Consider the following 26,073-nt stretch of genomic DNA (forward strand, 5'->3'; position numbering starts at 1 on the left):
CTTTTGTGAGATACTAAAGATATATAGTACATAGCAGCTGGAGATCACAATTTGCTCATTGTATTACATTGTATTATGTTCTCATTTCTCAAAACAATGTTTGCCAGCCATGAAATTATATAGATGATACACTTTTTTGTGTGTGATTGTTGAATATGATTAAGTTCACGTAAAGCCGACCTCTACACTTCATTACAGTTAGTTTTTCACGCCAGGAAAGCCCCTAGGACCGAGGACTTTAAGAAAACCTATGAGCAGAGAATTACTGTTACAACTGCTATAATGTCAATGTGACAATCTATAATATCAAGCATAACTATAAACAGATTATTAACAAACTAATTGCTGGCAATTTTTTTGTGGTGTAAAAAGAATAAAACACAATATGGCATACTTGTTAATAAGCATATCTGTGTTTATTAGTATATGTGTTAATAAGCAGAGCTGTTTTATTTCTTAAAGAAATGTCATTTGAATGTCTTGATCTTGGAAACTTGGTATAGTATGCTTAGTTTTCATATACTGTATATTTTAGTGACTGAAGGACTCTGCAAACATGTATGCTGTCGGTGTTTCAATCCATTAATTGAATAGAAAAGGTGAGAATTCAGAACTGTAATGTCTCGGTCTCTAATAACGTCTGCCGTTCGATGTGTTATGTCATTGCATTTTCTCTCATAGCACATGTCTCGGCTTCTCTTCAAACCCAAACTATTAGCACTTTTCACATCTGAAAAGCAGTTTGTTCAGTCCCGGGCCATGTTTTCATTAATTCCCACATGAAGGCACGGAGCAGTCTTGCGTGTCTGAGTGTATGACCGGGTCTTGTTTAGTTTCTCTTGTTTCTCTTGGTCCCCTTTCTTCTGGCGAAACAGTTGCACATTCCACATTTCTTGAAACTCTTATGTCTTTGAGCCAAACTTCAGTAGAGCCAAAGTCAGTGGCAAAAAATCTGGGGGTCTGAGAAATACAGCAATGTATAACGCTGTGTTTGTTTTGTTTTTTTTCTCCACAGGCGGATTTCCCTGGCCACGCCACGCCAGCTCTTCAAGTCCTCCAATATGACACAGCGCTGGCAGAGACGGGAGATCTCCAACTTCGAGTACCTTATGTTCTTAAATACTATTGCAGGTTCGAGTTTATTACCCTCTTCATCAGCCATGGGTCATGAAATGGATAGTGAGGATTTGTTTCATAAGGCTGTGGTTTTGACTGAAATATATTATGGATAAAAATACTGTGATTATGGCAGAGCGGTTAGAATTTCCCTGTGATTGGTGAATTACTTAAGGGGGAACTGACATCCTTTTAGCTACTGCCGGTATTAATGCGTTGCTTTGCAGTTAGAATGCACACCACTGGCACAGATGTTGCAAAGAGAACATTTAAAGGTCAATTGTCTGATTGTTCTAGGAAAAAAACAGTTTCTATGAACTAATTTGCATACAAAAATGAAGAGAGAGAGAGAGAGAGAGAGAGAGAGAGAGAGAGAGAGAGAGAGAGAGAGAGAGAGAGAGAGAGAGAGAGTTTATATTTTATGGTAAACTCTATGAAAATAGTTGAACATATTTTGATCAACATGAACATAAACAGCTGATAATGTAAGAAACAGCAGACAATCGTAAATAATCTATTAACTGAATGTACAAAAGCATTTGCAATTTGACACAAATTTTTTTTTTTTGATGTGCACAAATTACTAAATGATGTGGAGGTTGAACAAATAGTTTTGAGAATTTCATTTCTGATCTGAAAAACGCTTCAAAGCAACTGAGAAAAACTGTAACCTCCACTCTTCTGGGAAGATATTGCACTAGATATTTAAGTGTCCTTTGTGGATATTTGTGCGAGATTCATTCAGCCACAAGGCACACCAGTCAGGTACTGATGTAGGTGAGGTGAGGAGGTCTGGGGTGCAGTCAGTGTTCCAATGCATCCTGAAGGTGTTCAATAGGGTTGAGGTCAAGTATATATAAAGTATATCTTTATAGAACTGGTTTGTGCACAGGGGCATTGTTATGTTGGAACAAGTTTGGGTCTCCGAGTTTAAACAATGTTATTTGAATGAACAGTAGAATATTTATGTCAATAGCAGAATTTCTTGATATTTGGTTTATTTCTCTTTTTTTTTTCTTTACATTTTAGATCCAACCCATTCATTACATTTTATTTTCCTAAGCGCTTTTAACAATGGTCATTGTCTCAAAGCAGCTTTACAGAAATTATAGAAAACTTATTAGTTCATTTGTATTTAAATAAATGTGTATTGATCCCTGATGAGCAGCCTGGGCCGACTGTGGCAAGGAAAAACTACCTTAGATGGTATGAGGAACAAACCTTAAGTGGAACCAGACTCAAAAAGTGGAACCCACCCTCATCTGGGTGATACAGAATGTGATTATAAACCATTTAAACATCACAAACACCAGAGAGTAAGAAATATCATGAGCACCAGTGTGTGTGATTATTAGTAATGTCCTTTCTACAGTCTTCTACAGTCAGTTAGAACCGTGGAACCAGGAGCTTCTGAGCAACTCACAAATTAGCTCAAGATCTTAGATCATCATAGATTCAACACCAACTCCTCCATGCCAGAGCCCTGAAATGTTCAGTGATGGAGAAACAGCATGTGTAGAACGTTATTTTAAGTAATGATTAAGAGGTTGTTTATCCTCAAAGTCCGAAATCTTCATGATGTGGGGTCCAACTGGAGCTGGTACTTCTCTAGATGGATTTGGGATCCTGGCATGGTCGGGATTTTCCATCATTCCATCAGAGTGTTGTCTGGCACACGCTTTATTAGAAAAGATTAGACATGAAATTAAGATTAGACAATTATCTGTTATATTTGCAAACCAGTAAGTGCATTCATGAAATAACTAGTACAAACACATCGGATTTCTTCCAAAATCCGAAGTCCTTTTATATTTGTTAGCAAACAAGATCGTCAAAATGTTGTCATGTTTTTAGTATGATGGCGCACAGTTTCAGTATTTCCTTGTGTAAACTTCAGTTTGGGTTACAATGATTGAAAATGGTAGAATTTTTCAATAGAAATGTTCAGTGATTGAAATTCAAGGCTGAATTTCCTCTGTATGGCAGATATGAATTTCAAGAGCACAAATTTACACATTACTTTATGTGGGATACTGATTAAAAGAGACCAGAGCGGATTCCCACTTTGTTCATTTTCTGGTTGTTGATCCCGTTTTTTGAATTGTAATTGTGTTTTGCTTTGTATATGTTTTTCACAAGATTCACCTTGGACCTATTTTAGAGAACTACTTCATTACTAGTTTTTTACTAGTTCATTAGGATCAGTGGTTGAGCTGATGCTGTTCACTCGCTTTCATTAGTGACATTCAACATTCATCTGCACATTTACAAAAAAAAAAACTTGAATAGCAATTTAAGCTTCACACATTATGACAACTGATTTAACCATTTTGCATCTAATGGCTTATACAATGTCCACCAGTGAACCAGTATAATATATTTTGATCAACATAACAAGCAATTGATAATGTTGGAAACAGCAGTCAATTGTACACAATCAATTAAACGAATGTACCAAAGCATTCACAATTGCTTTTATGATGTGGAGGTTGAACAAGTAACTTTGAATTTTATTTCTAATCTGAGGAATGCTCTAAAAAAATTTGAAAAACTGTAACATGCTCACTATTATACATTTACTTACATTTAATCGGAACTTGGAATAGATCACAGTGGTTCATATGAAATATACAAGATACCGGTTATTTTCAGCTTTATGTAAAAAAGAAAAAAAAAATACCTCAGGTTTTTGTATACTGTATCTGTATCATTTCTTTCTTTTTTTTTAAATTGTGTTTGCATTTTATAGCTCTGAAGCACTACATGTTTCTTCTCATTATTTATTTAGGAAGGCAATGCTGTTGTCAGGTGCAAAGTTTTTCTCGTTTGATTCGGCGAGAGCACGGGAGCTGCGCATTTTTCTTAATAATTAGTTGCACGAAGTGTGAACGTGGGTGTCAGCGGAGTCGAGAGGTTCCGTTACAGACTCTCTAATGTGAACCAACTTCTTTGCAAAGTCTCTCTTACACACACACACATACACACACTTCTTTTTTTTGTTTTGACACTGAAAAGTGTCATCCTGGCTCCCGCTGCATATTCATGCATATTTATATTTAGCTCGCGTGCTGCTCTGATACATTATTGTCAGCTAATTAGATGTAAGGCACGATGGGTACAGGGAGAAAATTCATTAAAAACCTGAAGTGGTAATGACCACGGCTGACAGAGGTGTCAGTGAAGCCTGGGCACACAGACAGGCCCGAGAGGGGGGGGTGTTAATGCAGTGCCTCCCTTCTCCTAATTAAACACCGTTTCACTGTTATTAACATCCTCCGCCCGGGCCTCGGTGCTGTCAGCTCTCTTTTCCTTTCCTCTTCTCTGCGCTGACCCACTCCTCCATGTGCTTGACCTAAGTAATCAAAGCTGGACCGGAACGCACAGCTCACACATTCACCCCATGAACGAAGGTCACTGGGATTTGGTCGGCATCAGTGCTGTGCTGTCTGCTAAATGCCACTGGAGTTAGTACACACATTAAGTGGTTAAGGTCATTGGGTTGAAGAGCGAGATCTTATCTTCTAAAAGTTCATTTCACGTCACCAAGCGACCCGATGTGCTTTGATTTATATATATATTTATTATATTTAATATATTTTATGGGCTTTTAAACAGTCGTTTTTTTAATGATTTTTACAGTATCGTGTGAAAGCGGATTTATTTACTAATAACATGGATGCTTGTGTAAAATGCCTCCAACTAGCAACCTGAAGATTCCCACTGAGGAACCCGAATGAACTAAAATGGATTTCTCCTCAGAAATGCTTTCTATAGAACCCCCTTAAGCATCAAGAACCATTAACCATCCAAATATCCCCTGAGGAGTCCCTATGTAGAGTGTGATTGTTTCCTGTATGATAATTTGTGCACAATTAAAGTGAGACTTTCTATTTTATGATCCCTTGGAGGCATGCATTTAACCTTAGTACTGACTGCAAGCTGTAATGCAGACTTCTGACTGTTTAGAAAAGCAGTGGCATCTTGGTGGTGCTGAGATGTAAACTCATGACCTTGTTATATCATTGATACAACAATATATGAGGTAAATTAAAGTGGCAAACTGGCCAGCAAGCCACCAATCAGGATAGAGCATGTGCTGTTTTAAACTTGTTTTGATAGCTGCTTGGTTGTGGGGGATTTAGGCATAGATGACGAGGGAGGCATCTTTCCGGGGGGGAAATGAAATAGGCTAATACCTGTAGAACACTAAGGTTAAACTGTGTTGCCTGCTGCGTTTTTACGCATAGAGCAACAATATTTACAAGAGGCATAAAAAAGTATTTCAACTACATGTGTGTAAACCTGTTATTCATGCTAAGGGAAATGAAATAGAACATCTGTACATGTATATAATCCTTTGTTTGGCTTCAGGAACTCGAGCTGCATCAAAAACACTTCGGGAATGCTTACGCATTGTCCAGGCTTTGAATCACGTGTATAATCCAATGGAATATATAATATATATAAGTCCAATGGAAATATAAGTCCAATGGAAAGTTCGGCGTCACTGACGGGGTGACGTCACGATCAGGAAACATAAAAGCACATGGATTGAAACCAGTGCTAGCTTCTGTTGTTTAGGAAGCACCCTGTGTGTGTTTGTCAAGTAAGGTAAGGAAAGGTGTTTTCTTTACAGGATGAAAGCAACCAAAAAGATGAAGCACTGCTTTTGTCCCTGCGTTCCTTCTTGACCCCACTATAGCACGGGGGGATTCGCACAAGCTACAGTATGTGTCGCTTGTCTGGAAGCGGAGCATGCTAGGTCGGTTCTCGAGGGAGCCGACTGCACAGATTCCACTTGCATGATGTTTGCAACTCCTCTCTAAAGAGTGTGCTCCAGCCCCGCTGTAGCCAAGGCAAAGCAGCATTTAAAGACCTGGGTCTCACAAGTGGACCTCGCAGAGGGTTTGGAAACGGGCTCGCCCCTTTCGCCTCCCTCACCTTCCGGGTCCAGCACACGATTGCAAGGTTTAAAAGCACGCCTTTTGACAAGATGCTGCGCCTCTATCCCTGCAGCTCTTCCTTTCCTTTTCAGAAGCTAGCGCTCTTTTTACTTCATGTGCTTTTATGCTTCTTAAATCGTGATGCTTTCCATTGGACTGATTATACACATGATTTAAAGCGTGGACAATGCAGAAGTTTCCCAAAATGTTTTTGATGCAGCAACTCGTTTCCTCGGGGAACCATGGTTACATACGTAACCTGGAGACGTTCAAAGTCAATGTTCATATTGTTTAATGGCCCAGTTGGTTCTGTAGAAAAAAAGGTACATCCAGGTGTCTCTCAAAAAACATAAAAAATAAAAAGAAGTGCATCCACACTCTTGTCAAGCACTGTCTGAAGGTTAGTTTTAAGGCTTGGTGAGGAGCTGGAGTTTGTGCATTTTCATTTGCATTTCTGTTTCTACAAAACAAATTATTTCTCACTTAGTTTTATCTAATATTCATCCTGAAATCGAGGTGCATTAATAGCTCAGGATTACTGTATAGAAAAGACATTAGGTACAAAGTACATACTCTTCCAACAACAGCAAACACTGCTGCATATAACAAAAAGGGGTTAACTACAGACCACAATAGTAACTTTATAATTGCCCGTATCTATTCTATGCGTGTGATATGCCAAACATGCGATGCATACCTTCTAATTAAGAGCATAATAAATGGGAATCAATAGGGTCGGATTTGGTAATGAGGCTGGATGCTGTCCTCCTGTTTTGCAAATCTGCATGCATTATAGCAAGAACGGGGAAAATGACGCCTGCGCACAATATCAGACTAATGCTGCTTTCCCATGTCGTGCCATGACTCCGGCTGTGTGTTAAAGATTGTGTGGAGCAGAATCAGGCGGGTGTCAGATGATTTCGTCAAATGTTCATGCCTAAATCCTGTCCAAAAAAACGCCTTCAGGCATCTGAGTCAGTTACTCAGAATCACCCTATTTATACGATTACAAAAATATCTTCGTGTTTAAATGTCTGTGTTTATATATGTTTAAAACTCTTCTAAAAAATCTGCAAAAATCTTACTATCAAGGTATCGAATAATAGAGATATATATATATATATATATATATATATATATATATATATATATATATATATATATATATATATATATAAATATGCAAAAAAAAAGATTTTTTTTAGATATTTACATTTGTGAAAGATCTTTTGTGAGACTGTAGATTTCATATATATATATATATATATATATATATATATATATATATATATATATATATATATATATATATATATATAAAAACATACACTATAGTGACAAAACTATTGGGGCATCTGCCTTTTCCAGCCGTATTCCAGCCATCCAAACAATTGTGTAGGATGTCTTAGGATGTGGTACAATTAAATATTTTACTTCACTTGAACAAAGAGATCCAAACCTGTTTTAGCATGACAGTGCTCCTGTGAACAAAGCCAGCTCCATGAACATATGGTTTACATGGTTTGGAGTGGAAGATCTCTAATGGTCTGCTAGAGAGCTCTATACATATGATTGAACACCATTGGGATAAACTGGAATGCTGACAACTGCACCCCATGCCACCTCACCTCACCTCACCTCACCTCACCTCACCTCACCTACATAACTACCAGACTTTACTACCACTGTTGTGGGTGAATGAGCACAAATCTCCACAAGGACCCTCCAAAATATGGTTGAACATCTTTCAAGGAAACAGGGACTATATGTGAAATAGGATGTTCAAAAAGCATATATAAATCATATGTTCATTTTATATATATATATATATATATATATATATATATATATATATATATATATATATATATATATATATATATATATATATATATATATATGCTTAATATATATTTATATAAATACATGCTTTTTTGACTTCCTGGTTTATGAAAAGCTGATTTTCGTTGAAGTTGTGAGTGTGGGACTCTGGACTTTAAGTGGAAATGTCACACCTGATAAAGACTTTTCTCCTTCATTGAGGAATTAGACAGGATAGATATGTCTCTGATGCCTGTTTATGTAGTGATAGTAGTTTTTGCTATATGAACCCATCTTTAGAAAGCAGGCAAAGGAGGAGGGAAGAAGTGTGTGTAAGAGTGAGAGAGATGAGGTGAGAGCGATCTGTATATACTGACAAAATGGAATCTAAGACTCTGTCACATATGGCATATCCTAAATATATATAGCATGGACATTGGTTTTGTTTTTCATTTGCATTCTCCCTGGTTTTGTTGCTTTTATCAAAGTATTGGTGTAAAAATGCTGTAATTCTGGTTGACTATATACAGTGAGGAAAATAAGTATTTGAACACCCTGCTATTTTGCAAGTTCTCCCATTTAGAAATCATGGAGGGGTCTGAAATTGTCATCGTAGGTGCATGTCCACTGTAAGAGACATAATCAAAAAAAAATTTATCACAAGATGAAGAAAATCACAATGTATGATTTTTAAACTATTTATTTGTATGATACAGCTGCAAATAAGTATTTGAACACCTGTCTATCAGCTAGAATTCTGACCCTCAAAGACCTGTTAGTCTGCCTTTAAAATGTCCACCTCCACTACATTTATTATCCTAAATTAGATGCACCTGTTTGTGGTCGTTAGCTGCATAAAGACACCTGTCCACCCCATACAATCAGTAAGAATCCAACTACTAACATGGCCAAGACCAAAGAGCTGTCCAAGACACTAGAGACAAAATTTTACACCTCCACAAGGCTGGAAAGGGCTACGGGGAAATTGCCAAGCAGCTTGGTGAAAAAAGGTCCACTGTTGGATCAATCATTAGAAAATGGAAGAAGCTAAACATGACTGTCAGTCTCCCTCGTACTGGGGCTCCATGCAAGATCTCACCTCGTGGGGTCTCAATGATCCTAAGGAAAGTGAGAAATCAGCCCAGAACTACACGGGAGGTGCTGGTCAATGACCTGAAAAGAGTTGGGACCACCGTTTCCAAGGTTACTGTTGGTAATACACTAAGACGTCATGGTTTGAAATCATGCATGGCACGGAAGGTTCCCCTGCTTAAACCAGCACATGTCCAGGCACGTCTTAAGTTTGCCAGTGACCATTTGGATGATCCAGAGGAGTCATGGGAGAAAGTCATGTGGTCAGATGAGACCAAAATAGAACTTTTGGGTCATAATTCCACTAAACGTGTTTGGAGGAAGAAGAATGATGAGTACCATTCCAAGAACACCATCCCTACTGTGAAGCATGGGGGTGGTAGCATAATGCTTTGAGGGTGTTTTTCTGCACATGGGACAGGGCGACTGCACTGTATTAAGGAGAGGATGACCGGGGCCATGTATTGCGAGATTTTGGGGAACAACCTCCTTCCCTCAGTTAGAGCATTGAAGATGGGTCGAGGCTGGGTCTTCCAACATGACAATGACCCGAAGCACACATCCAGGATAACCAAGGAGTGGCTCTGTAAGAAGCATATCAAGGTTCTGGCGTGGCCTAGCCAGTCTCCAGACCCAAACCCAATAGAGAATCTTTGGAGGGAGCTCAAACTCCGTGTTTCTCAGCGACAGGCCAGAAACCTGACTGATCTGGAGAAGATCTGTGTGGAGGAGTGGGCCAAAATCCCTCCTGCAGTGTGTGCAAACCTGGTGAAAATCTACAGGAAATGTTTGACCTCTGTAATTGCAAACAAAGGCTCCTGTACCAAATATTAACATTGACTTTCTCAGGTGTTCAAATACTTATTTGCAGCTGTATCATACAAATAAATAGTTACAAAATCATACATTGTGATTTCTGGATTTTTTTTTTAGATTATGTCTCTCACAGTGGACATGCACCTACGATGACAATTTCAGACCCCTCCATGATTTCTAAGTGGGAGAACTTGCAAAATAGCAGAATGTTCAAATACTTATTTTCCTCACTGTAAATATATATATATATATATATATATATATATATATATATATATATATATATATATATATATATATATATATATATATATATACATAAAAGAGCGTACTGGGCATTACCCAGCCGTTAATAGTGATAAAGCTGGTGATTCCCAAAGTGGCAGAAAAAGTATTAAGCTCTAGTGGTGGCCAAATTAACAAAACTGACTCTTTAAAATATCTAAAATAGTAAACATTTTGTTGCAGTAAGTTTGACAAAGGTGGTGGATAAAATATCATTCACACCTGTTTTGTGTATTCTCCTCTGATTGTGGGTTTCTTCCATGTTCTCTGATTTCCTCCCACTTCCTAAAACCCTCTCCTGAATTTCTTTTAGACCTGTACAAGTGTGTGAATGTGTGCTTATGGTGGACTGGCATCATATTCGGTGTATATTCCAACCACAGGCCCAGTGTGACAAGTGGTGAAAGTGGAAATGGAAAATAAAATAGACTTTTATTAACACTTTTTAACATCATGAGAAAATTTTGTAATTAAAACATAAAATTAGGTGCAATTAGAATTTTTTTGCTGTAGCTGCTGATAGAATTTCATTAATTAGGGTAAATCTTAAGAAAATGATTTCAGAAATAAATCCTCTAAATCCTCTAATACTCCATGCTTAATTAAAAATAATATAAAGAAGTTTTTGATATTTAGGTTTCTAGAATTGTATTATTACTATTCATTTTCATTAGATTTTTTTTAATAAAAGCCTCAGAACTAAGAAAATAATAAATTATTAATAAATCTCTCATTTTTATTTCTGAAAGTTTTAGTGTCCATATTTCTTCCCTTTTTCTGAATAATAGCGTTCACTGTTAGCGATGTTGACTTATTAAACACTTACTGTATTTATCCTCTTTTCCAGTTTAGTGAAAGGTCATTATTTTCATGTCCTGTGAGAGTCTTTTCCCCGATTCCCTCTATTTTAAATCTTAACTCAACAGCAAACGACTTGACAGATTGAGTTTTGGACAGGGACACAACATTGTTTAAAGACTTTCTAATTAACATAACTGCGGTGATACATCATATAGAGTCATATTTTTTTCTTCCAGAAATGTAGTTTCTTGTCATTGTTTTTCCTTGTCTGGGGTCCTGCAAATTCCCACCCGTTCCACTAACACACTGCCAGCTGAAGAGGGTGACGGCTAACATGCTTTCTCTGAGACAACTTATTTATTTATTTATTTTACATGAATTCTGTGTACCATAGAGAAGCATAACACACTCGGAGGAAAGGACTGTTTGCCCTCTATTGCATACATGATTTCACAGATGTCTCTGATTGGCTGGAATCATCTCTTCCACTTGAAAAATACAACTCTTTGATTGTTTGCTTATTTTGGACTTTAAGCTATGTATGTTTAGAATTACAACTTAATATCTCCACATATAAATTGCGCAATGTTGTTTTCTGCTTCACCATTCGAAAGCTTTAAACGAAGCTTTATTAGAATTCTGTTGAATAGCTAGACAAAGAAAATTGTGATACCAACCGATGGGGGAGGTTGTAAAATTATTTATAGTAATAAATGACCACTAAACACCCCCTTTTTTGCCTTTTTTGTTACTAGGGCGGACGTATAATGACCTGAATCAATATCCCGTGTTCCCCTGGGTTCTCACCAACTACGAGTCGGAGGAGCTGGACCTCACGCTGCCTGGCAACTTTCGAGATCTGTCTAAGGTACGAATTAAATATACACTGCTGTACAAGTATCTAATAGATCATCGCCTTCTGCAACACATCGCATAGAGCTGGAGGATCCTTTTTTCTTCCATTGGATGTGATTAATGGTTTAAAACCTTCATAAATTTTTAACGAAATGGTAGATTTACAGCATTTTCTGGAATGTCTATGGCCTCTCTATGGAGCCGAACATGATTTTTCTTTCTTATTTACCTGACATTAACTTTGCTATCAAGTGTGCATGTCGCGTTCTTTTTTGGCAAGACGCTATCGACTTTCCATGCAGTGCATCGTAAAAACGATCTGCGTACCAAAGCACACATTATGCAATTTTAAATCATAACCTAAGTGGCCCTTCAAACAAAGGCAGGCTTGTTGAATTCCAACTCAAACCGCCGTCTATCTTTTTGATGACCTCTGCACACACGCTCGGATCGGCCCATATTTCCACTTCTTCCCTGCGTGAGTGTGGCTGCAGTCGGAATTTTCCCTCCATTAAACTAATCGCTTAAATCGGCGAGATGGACCCGAGGCAGGTCATATCCGAAGAAAAAGCAAACCGACCCATATGGAAATAAAATGTCTAAACGGAGCTGCACTGTAGGGTTAACGAGCTTGGAGGATAATGAGGCCATTTGTTTGGAGGAAACTAAAAATAAGAGGCGAGCAAGTATTTCGTAATGTTTTTGTTTCCTAATGTATTTCTTTAAAGGATGCTCATATATCTTAATGAAACTCCACCAAGTCAAACAAAACAAATTACAATATGTTGTAATATAAACTGAAAAATGTAAACAATTATTACATGTTATTACAAATATATTATCAGAATTTGGTTACAGTATATTCATTGTATAATATGGCTAAGAATAAATACATTTTGTATTTAAAAAAAAAAAAGGTTTAAACATGTTTAATGTTTATAGGTTACTCTAGATTTATTGGCATCCATGGCATTAAATGAACAAAATATTTTAAATGTCTATTTAAATAGTGGAATAAATAACTTTCTTATGTTGAAATTAAATGTAAAAAAAAAAAAAAAAAGAAAAAAAAAGAAAAAAAAAAATCATATATATATACTGTATATATTTTTTTTACATATGTTATTTAGATATTCTCTCTTAAATTACAAATCTCATTCACCCCACTTCATATCTAGGCTGTAATAATAATAATATTATTATTAAAAATAATAAAAATAATAATAATAATAATAATAATAATAATAATAATAATAATAATAATATCAAGGGTGCCATTAATTTTAATACTGACTGTAAATGTACTATATAGAAATAAATTTGAGGTACTAATTAAGTTTAAAAGTTAAGATATCCTTGGAAATGAATGCTAGTGTTATTACATTTATTAATAAAAAGACTGTTCTGTCTTTCTTCAGTAATTTCTTAAAAAAAAATATATAATATATATATTTGTGCTGTCAATAGATTCAAATATTTAATCATGATTAATCAAAAAATTGTCATGAGTTAATTTGTACATTTTTAAACAACTTAAACAAACTTAAATTAATACTTTTCCTGTTTTTAATAATCTAATGGCATGGATAAATATGAATGCTTTTGCTGTTTCCACACGGACGGTTTTATTTGCCGCATGTGTGCATCATGGCAAATTTTGGTGCTTGATTTGAGACTTAAAAAATGTTATGTGATTACAAATACTTTTTTGGTGAAGTACTTTTTAATTTTTTTATATGTGAGTAAAGAAGGACGTCGTTAATAAATGTGTGTTGCGTTGCAGTTTTAATCTCGCCTCTTTTATTTTTATTTACATTTACAGTAAATGAATATAAATAATCTTTATTATTTTATATCTCTCTTCTGCTTTTTCTGTCATTCTGTCATTCAGCCTCTCTCTCTCTCTCTCTCTCTCTCTCTCTCTCTCTCTCTCTCTCTCTCTCTCTCTCTCTCTCTCTCTCTCTCTCTCTCTCTCTCTCTCTCTCTCTCTCTCTCTCTCACTTTCTTTCTCTCTCTCTCTCTCTCTCTCTCTCTCTCTCTCTCTCTCTCTCTCTCTCTCTCTCCCCCTCTCTCTCTCTCTCTCTCTCTCTCTCTCACACACACACAGTTTGTCTTTCGCTCTTCAACTATTTCTGTTTCTTTTTTTATTCCCTGTCCATCTCTTTTTCTCATTCTTTGTCTAATTTTTTCTTTTCTTTTATGCTTTCTCTTTGGTTCTCTTTGTGACTGTATCTCCCACCCACTCTACCTCTGGTGTCTGTCTGTCTGTCTGTCTGTCTGTCTGTCTGTCTGTCTGTCTGTCTGTCTGTCTGTCTGTCTGTCTGTCTGTCTGTCTGTCTGTCTGTCTGTCTGTTTGTCTCCATTTTCACCTGATTTCTTCACAGCTCCCATTTCAGCATTAGTATTACTAAATTATGTTGCATATCCGTTCTAGTACAATGTTATACTTCATACACTGCTACACACAAATCTTTCCGACTATAGAAATGCAAAAATTTGCATCATCTGTGTTTTTTTTTATAAGAAAACAAGCAAGTAAGGCTGAGAAAAACTGAGGGGATGTAGTCAAAGCTTTGAGGATAGAAGACATGTTGAAGTCAAAGCAAACACACACACACACACACACACACACACACACACACACACACACACACACACACACACACACACACACACATGCCCTATATTATAGATCTACCCTCGAATCGTCTATAGAAACGTAGAGGAGAGGTGAGGGAAGCAGGTTGTTGGACGAGGACACTGATGCATCATAATGTGACACCCTCATGGTGCTCTTTAGCAGCATGAGCTGCCTTCATTAGTAGGACTTGAACAGAGCTGCAGGCCTCCTGATGCTTGTCCTTGACTAGCTAAAGCGTCAGACCTCCAAAAGTTCACCGCTTGAGGAGCAAACTCACTTTCTGCTTTTTTCTATGCTGCACACACTCTTGTGTGGTGTTCAGTAGTATACATGCAGCAGTTAGACCCCTGAATAAGATACGTCACTGGTAGTTTAAAGTGAATCGTTGACAGTTCATTCTTTCAAAAGGCTTTGCATCTTTGCTATAATACTATTTCACAGTTAACATGATCCCTAAAGGGTAAAAATGGCCAAATAAATTAATTTGGAATCCAAACATGAGTCACATGATGTGTTTTTGAGGCCACCATTTGGTCATTCGCAAATGACATTTGCACAGATCTTAGGTACTGACAGTAATTTAACCCAAACCATCAATACTTACTTATTAACAACAACAGACCTTTAATGCATATATTGTATTTGTAGTATAGCAAATGTCATTGTGTCTTACAAGTTTTCACGCCAACAAATAAAAATCTCTGCCTGACCTTTATCTTGAAGTATTTTATCAGGTGAGGCTGCTGCTTGTGTTCGAATGAAAATCTGCTTCAGATTTTGTGAAAGAAAAAAAAAAAAAAAAAACTAAAGAAGCTTCTCAATCTCAGCTACAGTAAACTGTATGGACAAAAGTTTGTTGAAAGTCAAACCATTTAATTCACAGCCACTTTCAGGACACTTTCAACTAGTGGTGAGAAATGTTTTGAGATGATAATTGAGAAATCCCTATTTCAATTCATGCTATAAAGATTCTTGCTGTTTTTACTTTTTTTATTTCCAAATAAACCTGGGGCTATTTTTACCCAGATAGAACACAATAAAGAGGTTACATACATATAAAATCTCTCCATCACCAATTAAAGTGGATCCATTGACATGTGATGTAAACTGATGAATAAGAATATTAAATAGCATCAGGGCCAGTTCTAGACATTTGGAGGCCCTAGGTGAAATTTTTACTTTTCTATAGTGTTCGTAAAGTCGGCACGTCGCACCTGCTGTATTGAACTCGAAATAAACGTGACACTAAATCAAAAACACATGACAGCTCACATAGCTGCATCACGAGCTGCACTTTCTTTGCGTGCCTTCGGTTTCTTGCTTTGCGACCTCCAAGGGATGCATTAGTTTTGGCCCCATCAGGTCAGAATGCAGAAAAGTTGGATTTTGTTCATCGAACTCGTCCTGCATTTAGAGGGTGGAGAACCATATTTAAATGGTGATATTAACTGGTTCCACTTCAGGTGAGTGACATTTATATCCAACGGACAAAGAGCCCTGTCTTACGCAGCCGTCTTGATTGGTGAACTAGTGAATAGGTTTGTTACAGTTACAGGGGCCTCATCGAAGCCTGAGGCCCTAAGCAATTACTGCTCTACCTATAGCTAACTCCAGCAGAGGACACACAAGCATGATGAAATAAAGTATAGTTTGATGGGTGCCATTAGTTCTGGAACTGAGTGTAGATGTGTTGTACAGAAATACAAAAATAGAATAATTTTTACTTGATCACTTGATACAATATAAATAATCAATTGAATGCATTTTAAGAATGATTTGTTTGTAAGACACATTTATTGCCTCTCCCCCATTACTTTCTTACTGCTTCTGGACGATGCGTGTATTGTGGGCAGGATAGTAACACGTGCTGATAATACGTTATGCAAATTCTTTACCTTGGGACTGCAAGCTCACCCCAAACCTCCATTTTTCAAAAAGCTTCACATGCTGTTCTCCCAGGACTGCCATGCCAAGCGGCTCGGTGTGAGCCTCCATAGCTCGCCCAGCAGGAAACAGCTGCCAGTCATGGAGCTAAGAATGTCCCTGAGGGGCTACATGACAAGCAGCTTCGTGCCACTGAACAGTCCTGCCAATGAAGCGTACATTAATTCTCCTCCTACCACACCCAAAACATACACACCCACACACCATAGCATCCTGTTCAAGAGAGTTTCTCAGAACCCAAGTCCGGTTGTTTCTGTGCTCCGGGCGAAGGCTTTGCTCATTTCTGCATGACAGCAGTGTTCTGGTGTGAGAAGACAGATTTATTGGAATGTAATGATTATTTCCTTTTTTGACAGACAGGGAGCTGATGGAAAAGAGAAAAACACCCATCTTGCAGCTGTTAATTAGCGCATGCTAATGTTCGCCAATCAGACGCTCGCGTTCCAGTGCCACCTTTCCGGCACGTGTTATTTGACTTCTTTTGTGCGGCTTTGACAGAAAATTAGAATTAGACGACTTGTCTCTGTTTGAACTTTTCAAGAAGGCGTGAAGAGGAAAGTGAAGGAGAGACAGCGGACATAATTATCTTAGGTGTATACGTCTGCTAGCAAGAAATTTTCATTGATAAAGGTGCATTTGATTGCAAACCTAATGCAACAAAATTCTGACTTTTTACATCACACTGTGTCAAACGTTTTCTCAGACCTTCCTGTTTGCTTTACTTTTCATCCTAGCAATCAACAAAGAGTTCAATATTTTAATGTTTGTGCCTATTTCAATGTGTTTTATTCTTTCTTTATGCAATTTGACAGTCACACATAATATATTAGCCATTTCTATTCATTCACTAAATGAAAAAAAACTTGCATTTTGTCCTTAACTTGAGCACCAGAGTCTCCTTCCCAAAAAATGGAGAAAACATACAAAAAAACTTAAACAAAAGACCTTAATGTACAAAATATGACTTATGTTCTCTACATGGACATTTTAGATTGACTAGCTTTAATGCATTAATATGAACCCAGTGGTGGGCAATGCATTTCACACCAGCGCCTTCAGTGGTGTCATACCTGACTCAATCTTCCTTTTAATACCTTTATTATGACACCAAAATGGTGTCTATGTTTAACCAATTTAAAAATCAAAATAACAAATCAGAAAACACATTAACAAATCAGAAAACGTATTAGCACATCAGAAAACAAAATAACAAATCCAAAAACAAATTAACATATCAGAAAATAAATTTAACACATCAGAAAACTGAATAACAAATCAGAAAACACATTAACAGATCCGAAAACAACAACAATCCAGACAAGTGTAGTTTATGAATGAATAGTTAGCACTAATTGGACAAGACACCTGTCATTCAAGATACACAGTAAGCGGGAGGAGAAAGTTAAATCCAGTGAGCGTGAAGTATCTTATTCTCAAACTATTCCAGTTTGTCTGAATTGTCATTGAATTTTCTGATTTGTTGATTTGTTTCCTGATTTGTTAATTTGTTTCGCATTTCTTGGCCACTGTACGCCACGGATATAGAAACTATCAATATTATACAGAAATGTTAGTTGCAATCTGATTGGTTAAAAAGCAACAGCTTTAAGCAACATGGATTTGAAGCAATAGGATGCCTGAGGTGTTCAGAGTTCGGCGGTTCCTTGCGGTGTACAGCAGTTATCTTTTGACTCCGGGAACATGTGATGGCTAAAATCTGATTGGATAGAAACTCAAAACCAGTGTTGTGCTAGTTATTAAAAAAATAGTAACTAGTTACAGTTACTCGTTACTTCATTCAAAAAGTAACTTAGTTACTTTGTTGATTACTTACACCAAAAAGTAATGTGTTACTGTTAAAAGTAATGTTCCCATTAATGCCCTTTTATTTGTTATGGTCTACAAACACAAAACTGACTTAAACACAAAATAATTTTTAAATACTATTTTATTTAAGTCAGACCAACACAAACTGAATATATCACAAGGATTTCTGAAATAAATAACAAAACAAGCTGAATAATATAGTCACAATCAAAAATTAAAGCGGCTTCTGCTGTTGTGTTGAGCTCTTAAAAATGTTCCTTTCACAGCTGAAGTATGAAAACTATCAACAATGTAGAACAGAACACCGGGTTAGCTTCTAGCTTCTAGCTCCTCAGGCATGGAGTTTCTGGAGGTGTTGCTATCGCAGTAGATACGAGCTTCGAACCAGAAAGACAGCTTACATTTGACTAAAAAGTTTTTGTCTTTATACTTAACTAAAGTGAAATAATGAGCATATTTCCACTTTGAGAAACTCGTCTTGCTCTCGCCTCGACTCACCATTACTGCCGCACAGACCTGAATAAACGGAGACACGCCCACAGTGCGTCTTCTTCGTGTTTACAGTGGTTCATCCACCAATCCTACAGTGCGTCTTCTTCGTGTTTACAATGGTCATCCACCAATCCTACAATGCGACGCTGCTGTAAACAGGTTAGACTGTAGTCTACACTTCAGCCGAAATTAATTCATTTAAAAAAGTAACGGGTAACGCACCATACGGTAACGGTAACGAAGGTACTTAATTTTTTAAAAGTAACGTGTTACAGTATTAGTTACTGTACAAGGTAACTAGTAACGCGTTACTGCCCAACACTGCTCAAAACAAAATTCCATCCAGGAGAAACGCTATAAAATGAAAAAAAAAATAGACTATTGGGAATAATGTAATACATATTCATGTATAAGAAAGTGTTCCTGAAACACTTAAATTAGCACTTTCCAAGTTTGCTCTGTAGAATTCAAGAGTTATATTTGTATTAAGTTTGTAATTTGGCGTAAATGTATGTAAATGTATGTGTATGTAAATGTATATGTAAAAATAATACATGTAAGTCAGTGATTCTGATTTAGTTTAGGCCAGCAGAGAAGGCCTTGCTGGCCCTAATGGCTTGCCACTGTATGACTCTCTAACTTGTACGTACACTAATGTCAGAGCTGCAGTTTATGGACATGAATCAGCACCTTCTGACCGATCAAAAATAAGAATATCTGCAGTGGAATTAACTGCGGGAGATTTTTCTTCCCTGACCACCTAGGGTGAATAATCAGCTAGCATAAACACACACACATACACAAACCCATACTGCTCTTTTGCTGCATCTGATGTTTTAGAGAAGCATCTGCTTTGTTTTTGGCTTGCAAGATCTTGATTAGATCAGACTGTAGCTGTACATTGCTCTGGCTGACTGACGAGGCCAGAGAAAACAAGCACTGCTTCCTCTGACAGACGCTGCCATTGCGCTGAGCCCTAATGTAATTTCCTCTGAAATATGAAATGCTGCCTGCTCGTCTCCAGGGAAAAGGCAGAGCACATATCTCCGGGTAAATGCACTCTTCTTGCGCTCTAATCTCCAAACCGCTCGGCCTAAATCTGGGGGCTCAGGAGCGGATGCTGATTGGGTTTGAAGATAGCAGTCTGTTTTTACAGTAATGAGGTACACGAGGTACATGATTAGTCACAACGTAAGGGAGTTTAGCCTGATTTTTGCTGAGTGGTGTCTCAGTGCATTTCATTAGCTGCCTGATACTTGATGTATTGTGAGTCTATGAGGGGCGAATTTGCTAAAATAGGAGCCTAGCTAATAAGTCTAGCCTAGCACAATGGGGTTTCCAGGAAATGTGTGCAATTCTCCAGGCTTTCTTTATGTTGTGTAAACTTTCCAATGGCTGCAAAAATCACTCGGCACTATTCTTCAATCTGAATTTCATTTACTCAGCACAAAATCACTACCAGCCCAAAGAATTCTCGGAAGTATTTTTGTTCAATATAAGTGAGTTCAAAGGACAATGGTTTTAAAACAAAGCCAATAAAATAATAAAAGAATTTACTATTGCAAATCAACAAGTTCCTCGGAGGCATGATAATTTAAAAAAAAAAAAATAAGCCTGTAAACAATTGTTAGGTTTAACCTTGAATTTTTGTTTGTTTCATTTTATCTATAAATATTCTATGGACAAAAGTTTTTGGACGCCAGACAATAAGATTTTTATCTTCTTTTTTGAACATTCCATTCTACATTTAATTCAAATTCAATTAACTATTAGGTATATTGCACTTTTAACAATGGACATTGCCTCAAAGCAGCTTTACACTGATAATCCGTAATAAAGAATGAATGAGATTGTCCCTATTTCGTCCCCATTAGCTGTTATGATATTTCCACTCTTCTGGGAATTTGTTCCTCTAGATCTTTGTGGAGATTTTTGTGAGATTCATTCAGCCACAAGGGTGTTAGTAAAATCAGGTACTGATGTAGGTGTGGTGAGGAGGCCTGGGGTGCAGACAACATTCACATTCAACCCAAAGGTGTTTATTATAATAATATGTCTTTGGTCACTCTAGTCTCCTTTTGCATAAATTTACTCACATTCAGTAGCCTTAAGTTGGATACCATTTTTTTACTTCAGTATTTTCTCATAGAATGATCAACACATAAATACACATTTGTTAGAGTGTCAATACGCACATTTCCATAATGTTATATGAATGGATACCCTGTTTTTGTTCTCGTTTCCCTGGGAATGTGTATTATTCGTATCTATTTAAAGTACTGAAAATTTTGACTGTCAAGATAAGTACACTTAATACTTTAACAGTATATACATAATTATTTAGTAATCCCTCGCCACATCACGGTTCAGCTTTCGCGGTCTCACTGTAATGCGGGTTTTTACATGGAACATATCAAATTTTGCTTTGCGGATTTTTTGCTTTATCGGGGGTTTTGCGGTATATAAGTAGTATTGTTAAGAGTGGAAAAAAGAGCTGTAATGCTCTTCCAGCAGTACATTCATTTCTTTGTCATCACCTTCACAATCATTAGTACTGCACACTAAATTTATCATCATCTTCATCATTTAAGTTGTATCTTCACTGGTGAGTACCTATATAGAATTTTAAAATTTTTTAATTTATAATGTAGGTTAAAAAATATTGAAAGTGTTCAAGAGAAGAGGAAAGTGTTATAAGAGTGTCAGGGCAATTTATAAAGCCTTAAGATATACAGGTATTCTGTATATTGTTACTGTATACATTTTAGGTTGCTACTTCGCGGATTTTCACCTATCGCGGGGGGGCTTGGGGGGGTATTGGTGTCTGGAACATTACCCTTGGGAATTCAGCACTATGTTAAAAAAAAAAAAAAAAAAAATTATATATATATAATTTTTTTTTAATTTTATTATAATTTTTTTTTAATATAGTGCTGAATTCCCAAGGTACAATTTCTAAATTATGCAAATGTATCCACATTACCACAATACTTGAATTGCATATTTGTATACATTTTTTCATTTTTTTTATTTATTTACCATTACATTTAATTTCATTTTTATTTCACATAAATCAGTTTACAATGATTGGTTACTAAAAATGTAATTGTATGGATGCACAATACAAACAGAATAAACCCTACCTAAAACGCTAGCTTGGTTTTTATAGCACAACATATAAAAATGATCAGATTAGCTAGTATGTCAACAAGCTAGTGGCTAGTTCTTTGTTGATCTAGCTTGATTACTCGGCTATGAACATTGCCAAAATCAGGACAACTTCCTTTGACAGTCTTTTCTCATATTTCTCTTTAATGTGAAAGTCACGTAGTGTGTCAAATAGATGCTTTGTTTATAAATCACACTACGACTGAAAAGATATTTTACTAAGAAACTGTTTGACCCGGGCTTGTTATTTCAAGGGGGGTCTGCGTTTCCCAGAGAGAAAAAAATCTTGATGTATCGTTAACATCTCAATAAAATTTGTGAGCTGGGATTTTTATTTATGTAAAAGATTTTATGAGACATCAGGTCAAGCACTTTTTTCCCCAAGATGGAGAATTTGAGGGATTAAGAAACACTCAGACATTCTTTACGAGCCTTTAAATCTTAAAGCCGCAGCATTGCAAATGGATTTTTAATTGTCTGATAATGAGCTAATCGAGATTTTATGATTACATTGTGGCTAATGTTTCGTTAGTATTCGAATAGGTTTGGCCTAATGAGGTCAGCAGGGACGAGAGACAAATGATAATAGGTTTGTTACTAAACAGCTTGAATATGAAGGGATTAAGTACAGCTCCGTTTGCTCCTGATATTTAATAAAGAACGTCTTCTAATGCTCTCAAGCTTTTTTTCAGGCCGAGTTGAGGTTGTTTAAAGAGGAGCTACAAGGTTAAAATGAGTAAATATTAAAGGATGCTGTAATATGTAAATAAGCCAAAATAACTTGCATAACTCGTGTCATTTATTCAGCCTCTCAATAATTAAAATTAAGATTGTACCATAATTTCAGTTCAGCATCAAAATAAATGTATAACTTAAATGTTTGTTTTTGCAGTCAAAATACTGTAACAAAAATGTATAGTAAATACAGTGCAGTAACTACTATTATACCACACAGTGCTGTTAAATACTCAAATCTGATTGGCCAGAAACAGAACAGCATCTTCTAGAACAGCATCTTTGAAAATACAGATTTGCCAATATATATATTATACACTATATAATTCTTTCCTGAACTGTTACCACAAAGTTGGAGGCACACAGTTGTATCAGATGCCTTTGTGTATGGTAGCATTTATTTCACTTGAACTAGGAGACCCAAACTGGTTCCAGTCTGAACTGGATGTAGCGCCATGATAGTATGGTTTACCCTATACTTTTGAGACGTTTTGGATTAATGTAAACCCTGACTGCACCTTAGGCCTCCTCACCTCACCTACATCAGTACCTGACTTTACTTAACACCCATGTGGTTGAAAGAATCTCACACAAAATTCTCCACAAGCACACTCCACAGATCTAGTGGAACATCTTTCCAGAAGAGAGGAGGCAATTCTAATGGCAAATGTGGACTAAATGTGTAATGGGTTGTTCAAATAGCGCATACGAATCTTATGGTCAGGTGTCCACAACTGTTTGTCTGTATAGTGTATTTGCGGTATTAAAAGCAACCTATACTAATTAGCACATCTACAGAAGCCCTAAGGAGAAGCCGTTTTCCTTTCTTGTTTTTACAGCTCAATTTTCTTTGAGAATTTGACCTAACAGCATTTTTTCCTTGCGATTTTTTTGTGCACTTGACATGTGTTGATTTTTATGGTTCTGAAGACAGAAAAAGCTTCACCCAATCCCATAGAATCATGAACGAACAACCGTGATGTTACTTCACTCAGGGACTCATGCGTCCTCTACATTATTGTGTAACAAACCAACAGAATCAAATTGATACCACACATATAACTACTGAATTTAATGAGATTTTAATGTACAATTATAAGTAAAATAATTTTACACAATTAAAATCATGCACCAAATATGCTTGTACTGTAAATCTGTCGATTAGGTTGGTGATTTATTATTATTATTATTAAAGAGGTCCCTGACTCAAGGAGATTTGTGAATCCCTGCTGTATAAGTACAGTGCTGTATGAATACATATTTAATTTAGTGATAAACTTCATCTTCAGAAGCCAACGTTCAAGCAGCACCACAAGATTTTTTCATGATCGAACTGCATAGTTATTTTGCAATCACAAGAAAACAAAAGAATCATTTTGGAAAAAAGAAAAATGAAATATCATAATGCATGACTTATTAGGACTTCTGTACACACATAAGAGACAAAAACATCTGTATCCATTTGGTTTCCAAGCTGCGTTTTAATATTTTGCAATTGCACGCAATGTCGAACAGACCGATTAGCCCTGTTTCTTTTTAACATTAGCTCTGTCGTGACCGTCATCATGATCTCGTATCAAAAACCCATTACCTTTCATTTCAAAGTATTTAGTAATATAGAAAATCCAGAAGATTGGCCCTTAAAATTCACTTTTTGTACATCAAATTCAAACACTACCTGTATGAATACAATAGTATTACTATTTCATTGCAGCACATGGATGCAACGGAAACACATCCTGCTAAGGTAAGATAGGATACAATATGAGACAATACGATAAGATAAGGTAGAACTTTATTAATCACAGAGGAAATTATTTTGCCAGAGTACAAGAAACAAGAAGTACTTCAGAGTACAAGAAACTTCTTCTTCTTTTAGCTTCTTCCATTAGGGGTCGCCACAGCAGATCATCCGTCTCCATACCCCCCGTCCTCTACATCTGCCTCTTTCACACCAACTACCTGTATGTCTTCCCTCACCACATCTATGAACCTCCTCCTTGGTCTTCCTCTTTTTCTCCTTCCTGGTGTTTTCATCTTCAGCATTCACCTACCGATATACCCCATGTCCCTCCTCTGCACATGTCCAAATCATCTCAATCCCGCCTCCTTCATGCGCTGTCACTCTAATAAACTCATTTCTAATCCTGTCCATCGTCGTCACTCCCAACAAAAATCTCAACATCTTCAGCTCTGCTACCTCCAGCTCCACCTCCTGTCTTTTACTCAATGCCACTGTCTCTAAACCATACAACATCTCAGGTCTCACCACAGTCCTATAAACTTTCCCTTTCATACTCTTTTATCACAAATCACTCCTGTTATCACTCTTCTCCACCCACTTCCCCCTGCCTGCACTCGTTTCTTCACTTCTCTAAAACACTCTCCATCACCTTACACTGTTGACCCCAGGTATTTGAACTCCTCCACCTTCTCCACCTCTTCAACCTGCAACTGCACCACTCCACTGCCCTCCGTCTTATTCACACACATGTACTCTGTCTTACTTTTACTGACTTTCATTAAGACTTCAGAGTACAAGAAACAAAAATATATAAATGAAATATAATTACAAAATATATAAAATATAAGTACATATACACCAATGTTTAAAAAAAAAAACAAAGGTGCTGGGGAACTAAGAACATGTACATATGATATTGCACATAATAAGAAACTGCACATAGTATGATGGTATAATATTGTGCATTATTATACATATTATTTTATATTGCACATGAGTATACATAGATAACAGCACGTACAACTTATCATTTAGTATTAACTTATTAATTATGATCAAACTTTAAATAATTATCATTTATAAGTTGTTGTGCAGGACCTCGAAAAACCTCGAAATTGTTCTGTACAATCAAATATGCGAATTGTGAATAGGAAATTACAAAACACTTGGCAGATCAATACTAGGTTGATGCTGTGCAGTAAAAGCACTAGCTCATTTTCTCTTTCACTGGGCAATTTTTTTTTCCTCACGAAGCAGCTGGTGCAGTGGGTTTCCTTTCGATAGCTGAGCAACCATGCTTCTGGAAAAGTCTGCATTTCTTCTTTCAGGTGCATTCCCCAGAGAATTCCTATCTGCACAATTACATGCACCAAATCCCTCTGCTGTCTTAGTTAAGTGCATTGAGCATTTCATCGTAGCTTGAATGAAAAAGTGTGAAGAAATATAAAGGATTCTTGAAGTTTCTTCATATTTGTGGTCGCTGCATATATTTCATTATATGCTAGAAGAAAAACAAGCAGCATGTTCTTTGATTTTAACTGAGTAACGTATATGTATCACCAGCATTTGAATCACTATAGTATGTTCTTATAGATTCAAAATGCAGAGCTTCTGTTGTTTCAAGATCAGGCAAGATCTGTTTCCTGTTTGAAATTCAATTCCGTAGTTTTTGTTGTTTTCCTTTAACACCTAATTCTTTTTCAGACATTATGCAACACTATGTATAAAGAAAGGACTTCCCAAGGGATAAAAACAGTATTGTCGCCATATTTTATAGAAGTTCTTTCTTTTTG

The 26,073-nt window shown here is 36.6% G+C and overlaps 1 protein-coding gene across 1 annotated transcript in view; it reads left to right on the forward strand.

Moving 5' to 3' along the window:
- nbeab (neurobeachin b) overlaps positions 1-26,073 on the forward strand; it is a 444,946-nt gene that overhangs the window by 353,302 nt on the left and 65,571 nt on the right. Inside the window, exons 43-44 of the mRNA XM_083547720.1 lie at positions 1,016-1,131; positions 11,630-11,742. Coding sequence (XP_083403846.1) covers positions 1,016-1,131; positions 11,630-11,742 — 229 coding nt within the window. The remainder of the gene's footprint in view (positions 1-1,015; positions 1,132-11,629; positions 11,743-26,073) is intronic.

Source organism: Silurus aristotelis, assembly GCF_946808225.1.
Source record: "Silurus aristotelis genome assembly, chromosome: 8".
Classification (NCBI taxonomy): Eukaryota; Metazoa; Chordata; class Actinopteri; order Siluriformes; family Siluridae; genus Silurus; species Silurus aristotelis.